The sequence below is a fragment of the Oncorhynchus mykiss genome, chromosome 5 (assembly GCF_013265735.2).
Source record: "Oncorhynchus mykiss isolate Arlee chromosome 5, USDA_OmykA_1.1, whole genome shotgun sequence".
Taxonomy (NCBI): domain Eukaryota; kingdom Metazoa; phylum Chordata; class Actinopteri; order Salmoniformes; family Salmonidae; genus Oncorhynchus; species Oncorhynchus mykiss.
In genome coordinates, this window is record NC_048569.1 from 58,936,483 (window position 1) to 58,947,338 (window position 10,856).

The window sequence follows — 10,856 nt, forward strand, 5'->3', positions numbered from 1 at the left end:
GTGAGCTTGTTTGAATAGTATTTCAAGCAATAACCATCCTGTCAGACATTATCAAGCCAACTTTTAATGCAAATTAATGTAATAAGATGACATATTGTTTAATAGGTAACAGGTAGCACGCAGAGATAAATACAATATGTATGTAACTTGTTAGCAGTACAGCTCTATGGTAGCACATTCTGATTTCGCATGAGAAACACTCTTTTCATGCCACACAGCTACGACCGGAAGTTACTTTTTCTTATCAGGTTAGGAGACTGAGGTTGAGGTTAAGAAAAGGCTTATTGTTAGCGGAAATGCTCCCCTAGCCTGCTACGAAAATCACTTCCGGTAATATCTGTATCTAAGTGGCATGAGAAGAGTGTGTCCCGATTTCACAAACCGGTACTTGATGTTTCACTCCGGAACGGTAGGTGTCAGTAATCTAACAACATGGACTGCCTGTCGTGAAAAGGAAAATAAGAAGTATTCTGCCCTTGACAACAACAATGGCGACTGCTACAAGAATTATCCAAAGGCTCAGAAATCTTTTATCCGGGGTAAGCCATATATCTCTTCACATTGTGTATTTGGTGCAAGTTGTTATTAATGTAACGTTAGCTAACTTATTTCTAGGTCCCCAACGTTCCACGTTTGAAGAGTTTATTAAAGCCTGTCTAACTTGCTAAGGAAACAGCTAAGGACGTTATCTAGCTTGTTAGCTACTTTAGTTGGCTAACGAACATTGCATGTTGGCAATTTAAGACTCTTTGAAAAGCAAGTTGTTACTTTTAATTTACCTGCTCAAATGTACACAGCATGATCTGCAAGCAAAGCTCCAGTTGCGCTATGGTGAGATTGCGAAGAGGTAAGTGCCAAGTCATTCATACATGTCTTGAATGTTTGCTAACTAAGAATCCATTTAGGCAGGAAGTTTTCTGCAGGTTTTGCATGACAAGTACGGATGGTGTTTGCACTGTACTGTTTGTACTCATATATAAGGAATAGGCCTACACTTTAAATGCCACACAATCTTAGTTTCAATCTTTTGTGCAGGACCCAACCACCCCCCAAACTTCCAGTTGGTCCCAGTCACAAGTTTGCCTTCAATTACTATAATGGCAGAGATGGGCGTAGAGAGTCTGCACCAGCCACTGTTGTGATGTCCAGTCAAAAGGCCCTCGCTGCTGGGTGAGTGGGACATAAAGTCTGACAGAGTCTATGGCTTAAAGGCTGAGTGGGACAAAGGCTATGGCAGTACGTTAAGTTTTGGGATTCCATCCTCCTCTGGCTAGTCGGGTGGAGGTTGAGAGTGCATATGACTGCTTTACTGTTTGTCCTCAGTTGACTGCCCTTGCCCTTAGTCTGCCTCCTGTCCTTCCTATTGCCATAGGTACACCTTCCTGAAAACAATGGCACAATACTTTGAAACCTCTGCCAGTTCATGTTCTTAGACACACTCCAGTCTCCTTTTCATTTGATTTACTTAACAAAAGGCACATCTCAATAGGTGGTCCCAGTATGACATGGGACAAGGGGCCTTTCCTTTATTGTTCCCACAAGCAAGTGGGGAGGCAGATGAGAGTAAACCCATCAGACCAACTCCTTGAAACTTCAAGAGTTGGCCATTCTAGTTGTGTCAACAAAATAAAAAAAACTTCAACATTTTAACGCTAAAATGTTTAGTAATGCCGGGCATACACAATACGATTTTGCCACGAATTCGCCAAGTTTTTGCTGTCACAGACACATTTTTGGGGTGAAATCCTATGAACTTGGGCCAGGATCAGTACACCGGGACTCATGTAGTTTGAGCGGGTGAAGGACGCACTGATGGCTGTTCCGTTCTCCAGACCCCAGTCGCATGTCTTGATAATTTTGTGAAATTTTGGTTGTGCATCTTGTAGTATGACCAGTCCTACGACGTGTTTGGGCAAGGACTACTGCCAATAATCATTGAGCACTCAGCATGTGAGACCAAAACAATATTGGCGAAGAGGAAAGCAGCAACAACAAGCACTATGTGGACCGAGGTGATGGTAGACACATTGGCGGAGAGAACGCAGTTGCCTTTTCAATATTAAAAGTTTTATATTACCTCCAATTCCCTTTGTCGAATAGAAAGTTCATATTGTCCACATCTGCCCAACCATTTGTGGGTCCATATTCTGCCCCTCTCTCTTTTTTTATGTTTTTGCACATAAATAATGCACACACTAATTAAGCAGCTCGCTGTTTGATTGTCAGCATTTTTTTTCCTACGACAACAAGAGAAACGCAGGGCAGGATCAACTAGGGAATCATCAACTTGGGGTTGAGGATGGACGGAATGAAAGATTTGGGACAAGGAAATCTGGAAATGTGAGCTAGTCCAAGTTGTTAAAGGCATAATCCACCCCAGGAATATAAATCATCAAGTTGGTGAAAGCCTATGTTCCATCTGTGGGTAAAATAGAAGTTAAGTCATGGTGACCTTTTTTTAAGTGGTCCGTCTGAAATCAGGTAATCGTGTAGGAACGCATCATAGCTATAGTGTGTTATACCCCATCACATTTCATAACGCTTTTAAACCAATGACTTGCACTCCAAATCATCAAATCAGCCAATAGATGGTATGGGCATACATCTGTCTATTTTCGTGACAAAGTAAATATTTTTGTCCAAATGTTCTAAAAGTACAGTCAGATCCTTCAAACGCCTCTCGTCTCCTTGCTAGCAGGCCAATTGCCATAGCAACCACACTGACTCAAACTATTGAGCTAGAAATGCGATCTCTGCCAACTTCAACTTGGTGTAACTCCTAAATTGATAGTGCAGTTTGTTTGAGTTATTTTACACCTAGCTACCTACTTCACATGCTGATATTGACTTTGGTTTTAGTTTTTGTAGAGCCCTGCACAGGCATGATTTTTTTTGCCCAAGCCCTACCCATGTTGATTGCTTCTGCCAATTTTAAGGCCTGGTCCTACCAGAAACCCGAAATCAGAAATAACATTTAGTATATCCATTAGCTACTCCTGTCTGTCGCGTGCTCTGCGTAGCCATAGCACCGGCTCTGCTTGGGCTGCTCTGCTCAATGAAGACATGAGAAAGCAGTTACTTTTCGTAACTCAATGAACATTATTATTGTCCGTGAAATATATTTTGCAAGTTTGAAGCTCCAAGTGTCTGCAGGCAGCCATGTGTTCTGGATAGCTACCTTGCTAACCAGCTTGTCTGTCTGTAGAGAGAGCTTTGAATTGTGGGTTTTTGTCGTCGATTTGAGCTCAAATATTTCCATAATCTTCACATGTTGCTTCCTTTATTATTATTATAACGAAATGCACACAAACACAACAATATCATATTACAATATTATAACGAAATGCACACACAAACAACATATTATTCTCACATATTTGCATTATATAACTATGTAAATCATAAGAATTTCTGGTTTTGAGTGGATTATCGCTTTAGATTTGAGATTTTTGGTGTAGTGTATGCCCAGTAGAGGTCTGCATGGGACTGATTTTATTCATCCGGCCATTCGCACCCGCAGCTTTTCATACCGCACCCGCCTACACCCGCTACCTCTGCCCGACTTCCACCCTCTACCGCAAGAACTGGTCCCGTAATCGCAGTCCCGTAATGTTATTTTAGAAGTATGTGGCGCAGCGCTTTAAAATGTTTTAAACTGGTTTGGCGTGTATTTGTTTTGTGAGGGCAGCAATATATTTATTTTACCATGTTCTAAATAATGTACTAACATAGTCATTAACTTATGCTTTCATTTTCTTACAGCCAAGCTCTAGAGGTGCCAGCAAAGCGTCCTGTCACACCTGGTAATGTTCCCAGGGAGCTCACACTGTCTACAGACCAGCCATACCTCTGAACAACATCAACAAATAATTTTTCTCCTGACTTACTTTAGGCCTGACATTAGAGCACAATGTTGCTCTCCCTATTGTTCAAAACCTGTAAAATAGTGTGTCGGTGTTAATAAATCAATAATGTAATGTTTGAAGAAATGTTTTATTACCAATTATTCATAGAATTAGCATATTTTGTTTGCCAGTCAATCATAGTTTTGGGTACCTGATTAATATCCCCAAAGTAGTTCATCAACAAAGCCCCACTGCTTCTTGACACAATGCCCACTTAACCTGGAAGCCAACCGCACCAATGTGTCGGAGGAAACAATGTGCACCTGGCGACCGTGTCACTGTGACGGCCCGCCACAGGAGTCGCTAGCGCGCGATGAGACAAGGACATCCCTGCTGGCCAAACCCTCCCCTAACCCGGATGACGCTGGGCCAATTGTGCGCCGCCCCATGGGCCTCCTGGTCGCGGCCAGCTGTGACAGAGCCTGGACTCAAACTCAGAATATCTAGTCGCACAGCTAGCACTGCGATGCAGTGCCTTAGACCACTGCACCACTTGGAGGCCCATCACAAAGTGCTTCTATAGAAACCCAGCCCAAAACCCCAAACAGCAAGCAATGCAGATGTAGAATGCAATGCTTAATTTTCATATTTAGTTTCCTCATTGCTCCTCGTGTTTTCGATGTCAAACACGGTGGGCGGGGTTTTGATAACGTGAGGCAGAAGAGGTTGCCTGATCTTGCTAGCTACGCTCAGACAGAAATACCGGTACTCTTCATTGCATCCACTTTAATGTAAAAGTGTTTAGAAAACATAATATTCTTACAGTGCCTTGCGAAAGTATTCGGCCCCCTTGAACTTTGTGACCTTTTGCCACATTTCAGGCTTCAAACATAAAGATATAAAACTATTTTTTTTGTGAAGAATCAACAACAAGTGGGACACAATCATGAAGTGGAATGACATTTATTGGATATTTCAAACTTTTTTTAACAAATCAAAAACTGAAAAATTGGGCGTGCAAAATTATTCAGCCCCCTTAAGTTAATACTTTGTAGCGCCACCTTTTGCTGCGATTACAGCTGTAAGTCGCTTGGGGTATGTCTATCAGTTTTGCACATCGAGAGACTGACATTTTTTCCCATTCCTCCTTGCAAAACAGCTCGAGCTCAGTGAGGTTGGATGGAGAGCATTTGTGAACAGCAGTTTTCAGTTCTTTCCACAGATTCTCGATTGGATTCAGGTCTGGACTTTGACTTGGCCATTCTAACACCTGGATATGTTTATTTTTGAACCATTCCATTGTAGATTTTGCTTTATGTTTTGGATCATTGTCTTATTGGAAGACAAATCTCCGTCCCAGTCTCAGGTCTTTTGCAGACTCCATCAGGTTTTCTTCCAGAATGGTCCTGTATTTGGCTCCATCCATCTTCCCATCAATTTTAACCATCTTCCCTGTCCCTGCTGAAGAAAAGCAGGCCCAAACCATGATGCTGCCACCACCATGTTTGACAGTGGGGATGGTGTGTTCATGGTGATGAGCTGTGTTGCTTTTACGCCAAACATAACGTTTTGCATTGTTGCCAATTTTGGTTTCATCTGACCAGAGCACCTTCGTCCACATGTTTGGTGTGTCTCCCAGGTGGCTTGTGGCAAACTTTAAACAACACTTTTTATGGATATCTTTAAGAAATGGCTTTCTTCTTGCCACTCTTCCATAAAGGCCAGATTTGTGCAATATACGACTAATTGTTGTCCTATGGACAGAGTTTCCCACCTCAGCTGTAGATCTCTGCAGTTCATCCAGAGTGATCATGGGCCTCTTGGCTGCATCTCTGATCAGTCTTCTCCTTGTATGAGCTGAAAGTTTAGAGGGACGGCCAGGTCTTGGTAGATTTGCAGTGGTCTGATACTCCTTCCATTTCAATATTATCGCTTGCACAGTGCTCCTTGGGATGTTTAAAGCTTGGGAAATCTTTTTGTATCCAAATCCGGCTTTAAACTTCTTCACAACAGTATCTCGGACCTGCCTGGTGTGTTCCTTGTGTTCCTTGTTCATGATGCTCTCTGCGCTTTTAACGGACCTCTGAGACTATCACAGTGCAGGTGCATTTAAACGGAGACTTGATTACACACAGGTGGATTGTATTTATCATCATTAGTCATTTAGGTCAACATTGGATCATTCAGAGATCCTCAACTTCTGGAGAGAGTTTGCTGCACTGAAAGTAAAGGGGCTGAATAATTTTGCACTCCCAATTTTTCAGTTTTTGATTTGTTAAAAAAGTTTGAAATATCCAATAAATGTCGTTCCACTTCATGATTGTGTCCCACTTGTTGTTGATTCTTCACAAAAAAATACAGTTTTATATCTTTATGTTTGAAGCCTGAAATGTGGCAAAAGGTCGCAAAGTTCAAGGGGGCCGAATACTTTCGCAAGGCACTGTATTTACAATAAAATGACGTGTAGTTAGTGTCCCCCCCTTTTTGTACAAAGTGCTGTAATTTCTAAATGGTTCACCTGATATGAATGAAAGTACTGCACTTTAAAATCAATCATTGTTTGATTTCAAATCCAAACTTTTGGAGTATATGCTTCTCTGTCACAATAATTGCGGCGGGCACTGTATATATTTTTTGACACAGTGACTGTGCGAGATAAAGGACCAGTTTAGCCATTAGTCTTTGAGTTAGTGGGACAGTATTTACAAAAACTGGTTGTCATATATGCAGTGGTAGTTAAGTGTTTGGCCAGTAACCGAAAGGGTGTTAGTTTGCTCAGGGATTCGAACCATGTGAAAAATCCTCCTGTGCCCAAACTGCTCCTTTAAGTCACTCTAGATAAGAGCATCTGCTGAAATGTAAAAGTAACTAAGTGAAAATACTAAAGTAGTTTTTTGGGGTATCTGTACTTTACTAAAGTCAGCAAAAAAATAAACTTTTTCAGGACCCGGTCTTTCAAAGATAATTGGTAAAAATCCAAATAACTTCACAGCTCTTCATTGTAAAGGGTTTTAACACTGTTTCCCATGCTTGTTGAATGACCCATAAACAATTAATGAACCTGTGGGAAGGTCGTTAAGACAATAAGTATACAGACGATAGGCAATTTAAGGTCACATTTATGAAAACTTAGGACACTAAAGAGGACTTTCTACTGACTCTGGAAAAACACCAAAAGAAAGATGCCCAGGGTCCCTGCTCATCTGTGTGAATGTGCCGTAGGCATGCTACAAGGAGGCATGAGAACTGCAGATGTGGCCAGGGCAATAAATTGCAATGTCCGTACAGTGAGACGCCTAAGACAGCGCTATAGGGAGACAGGACAGACAGCTGATCGTCCTTGCAGTGGCAGACCACGTGTAACAACACCTGCACAGGATCGGTATATCCGAACATCACACCTGTGGGACAACTACAGGATGCGAACAACAACCGCCCGAGTTACACGAGTCGCAGTTTTGTCTCACATGGGGTGATGGTCGGATTTGCGTTTATCGTCGAAGGAATGACCGTTACACAGAGGCCTGTACTCTGGAGCGGGATCGATTTGGAGGTGGAGGTTCTGTCATGGTCTGGGGAGGTGTGTCACAGAATCATCAGACTGAGCTTGTTGTCATTGCAGGCAATCTTAACGCTTTGCGTTACAGGGAAGACATCCTCCTCCCTCATGTGGTACCCTTCCTTACAGGCTCATCCTGACATGACCCTCCAGCATGACAATACCACCAGCCATACTGCTCGTTCTGTGCGTGATTTCCTGCAAGACAGGAATGTTAATGTTCTGCCATGGCCAGCAAAGAGCCCAGATCTCAATCCCATTGAGCACATCTGTGACAAATATTTACACATGTTAAGTTTGCTGAAAATAAATGCAGTTGACAGTGAGAGGACGTTTCTTTTTTTTGACCACTTTTACTCAACTACATTCCTAAACAAAATATGTACGTTTTACTCCCATACATTTTCCCTGACACCCAAAAGTACTCGTTACATTTCAAATGCGAAGCAGGGCCGCAATATGGTCTAATTCACACACCTAACAATATCATTGTATTTTCATCACTACTGTCTTTGATCTGACGGACGTCACTTTTTGAGCCGAGTTCGCCATGGGCTTTGAACGGGGCGCCCGGCTCACACCCGGGAGGCAGCCCAGTTATCAAAACAATCACTTTTCACCCACTGTAATCGCCACCCACCCGAGCCAGCTTAATCGAATCCCCTCATTGTAATGTCGCTGTAACCCTCAGCGACAGGAATAGGCGTATAGCTGGTTGAGAGAGCAATTGAGGGCTGCATCCCAATTCTCCACCCTTCTCTTATGGTGTGCACTTGCAAACTCCTCCATCACGGAAGTATGCACGTGCACACGTCAGGAGAAGGGAGGAGAATCGGGACACCGCTCGGCAACATGACAGTAACTCTGCAAGTCCAACTCATTTGAGTACTGCCTATGACAGGGATCAACTAGATTCAGCTGCGGTCAGCGGGCCGGAACATACACTGAACAAGAATATAAAAGCAACATGCAACAGTTTCAGCAAATTTTTTTATCAGTCAATTTAAATTAATTAATTGGGCCCTAATCTATGGATTTCACGACTGCAAAGGGGTGCAGCCATGGGTGGGCCTGATAAGGCATAGACCCACCCACTGGAGAGCCAGGCCCAGCCAATCAGAATGAGGATTTCCCCACAAAAGGGCTTTATTACAGACAAATACTCCTCAGTTTCATCAGCTGTCCGGGAGGCTGGTCACAGATGATCCCGCAGGTGAAGAAGCCGGATGTGGAGGTCCTGGGCTGGCGTGGTTACACTTGGTCTGCGGTTGTGAGGTTGGTTGAACGTACTGCCAAATTATCTAAGATGACGTTTCTTGATATGCCACACCTGTCTGGTGGATGGATTACCTTGGCAAAGTAGAAATGCTCACTAACAGGGATGTAAACACATTTGTGTACAACATTTGACAGAAATAAGCTTTTGGTGCGTATGGAAAATTTCTGGGAACTTTTATTTAATCTCATGAAACATGGGACCAACAGTTTACATGTTGCGTTTATATTTCTGTTAATTATAAAAACTAAAATCTGCCATTAATTTTGATGTTTTTGCCAAGGAGATTTTAGTCATGCAATTTTACATTTAACTAAGGTGTTTGGTGCAGTATTTCTCAATTAAAAAATGTGCATAAAAACGAGACATCTCTCCTTTCGGATTGGGTTGGCGGATTGCATCCAACTTTTAAGGTGTATACACTTCTACCTACTGTACTGGAGTGTGAGGCCAGTCATGGCCTAACTACAATACATTCTCCATTACTCCTGTTCCTCTAAGAAAGTGAAATAGAGCCCTAGACACCACTTCCCTCCCTTTTCCTCCCCCACTACACCACCCAAACCACAACCCCGTCCAGCCTCTAACCCTTTCACACAATCTCTCCCTATCTACGCCATACAGTTCACAACATTTCAACACATGCTCCACCGTTTCCTCCATTAAATACTCATCACACAGACCTGTTTCATGTCTCCCTGTCATCCACAATGTGGCATCCAACCACCTTCTGCTTGATTGTCCACCTGTACGCCTTCTGCTTACCCCCTCCTCGCTCCCAGCCTCCCCCAGTTGCCGTGACTACAGGAGGTCCTTCTGAACTTCCTTTTATCCTTGCCCAGTGCGCTAATGCAAGTTTGTCCCGCCTTGTCCTCAGTGGCAGTTCCACACTATCCACCTGCAATGCCTCAACAGGTGTCATCCTGAAGGCACCCACACACAATCTCAGGGCACTTGACTGTATCCACCTCAGGCACTGTAGTGCAGTTTTGGCTGCCAATCCATATATAAAGCACCCATAATCCAAAAATGACCTGATCAATGCCTGGTACATACAGCATACAACGTTTGTCTATCTGACCCCAATCATATCCTGCCACTACCCTCATGAGGGTCAGCACCTCCCTACACTTAATTTCAATATACTCAACATGTCTCTTCCACATAAGCCTCTCATCAAACCACATACCTTTTTTTGTTCTTGAATGACTTAAATAAATACAAATAATATTTAAAGTCATGAACTCACTAAATATTTAAACTCACTACCTATATCCTGGCAGTATTGGAAGCCTAACATCTTTAACCTTCCTCCTAGAAAACACCATGAAGCAGGACTTGGCCCCAGACATCCTAAACCCCCATGTTAGAGACCAATCTTCCACAACTCCCACAGCTTCCTGAATCTTCCTCATCGCATATTTCACATTCCCACCTCTCTTCCATACAGCCTCATCATCATCATACAAGGCCACACCCACTCCCTGTCCCACCTCCTTAAATACTGTATATCATCAGGGTGAACAATACGGACTAACCCTACTTCCCTGAGGAGTAGCATTGTCCACTTCAAACTGCTTTGATAATTCTGATCTAACAAGAAGGAGATGATCCAGATATACAGACATCCCGCAATGCACTCAACTTGATCAACAAATCTTCTCTCCATGTGGTATAGTAAGCTTTCTCAATGTCAAAATACACAACACTCATCACATATTTGATTGTCAGGGCCCAGTACCTCCCCAGATTTCATTATGGGCATTAAAACCACCACACAATATTACCTTCTTACCCCTACACGTTCTATCAAGATTTGCAGGGGTTATAGAAATGAACTAAAACAATGTTACCCCTGTTCCTACATATTTCTATTCCCACACATTCCAATTCCTGTATCTCCAATACTCTGTACCCTATTCCATCTTTAACGAACATAGCACAATCACCACCCCAAACCCTCCATTCTATCACACCGTACCGAACTGAAACCTGGAATCAGCTCCAGTTGAGGTTTGAGCCATGACTCTTAGACGCACACTACATCTGGCACTACATCCATGTCATATACAAAATTCTTAAACTCCTGCCTGATAGCTATTAAGCTTCTAGTGTTCCATTGATGGGCGGCAGAAAAAAACCATACTAAATATGATGTTCTAATACTTAATTGAAG

General features: G+C 42.7%; 1 protein-coding gene across 1 annotated transcript; it reads left to right on the plus strand.

Moving 5' to 3' along the window:
• Positions 1-342: 342 nt before the first annotated feature.
• On the plus strand, positions 343-3,985 carry ndufa7 (NADH:ubiquinone oxidoreductase subunit A7). The gene is made up of 4 exons (XM_021603562.2): positions 343-539; positions 798-847; positions 1,036-1,170; positions 3,763-3,985. Exons 1-4 carry the CDS (start codon positions 489-491, stop codon positions 3,851-3,853), a joined length of 327 nt encoding a protein of 108 aa, XP_021459237.1. The 5' UTR covers positions 343-488; the 3' UTR covers positions 3,854-3,985.
• Positions 3,986-10,856: the final 6,871 nt, after the last annotated feature.

Bases quoted from the DNA above. Each gene is read 5' to 3' on its own strand.
- ndufa7 (XM_021603562.2), top strand. From the start codon at position 489: ATGGCGACTGCTACAAGAATTATCCAAAGGCTCAGAAATCTTTTATCC. The intron at 540-797 runs GTAAGCCATATA...AAATGTACACAG, and splicing joins TCAGAAATCTTTTATCCGGG to CATGATCTGCAAGCAAAGCT. The intron at 1,171-3,762 runs GTGAGTGGGACA...ATTTTCTTACAG, and splicing joins CAAAAGGCCCTCGCTGCTGG to CCAAGCTCTAGAGGTGCCAG.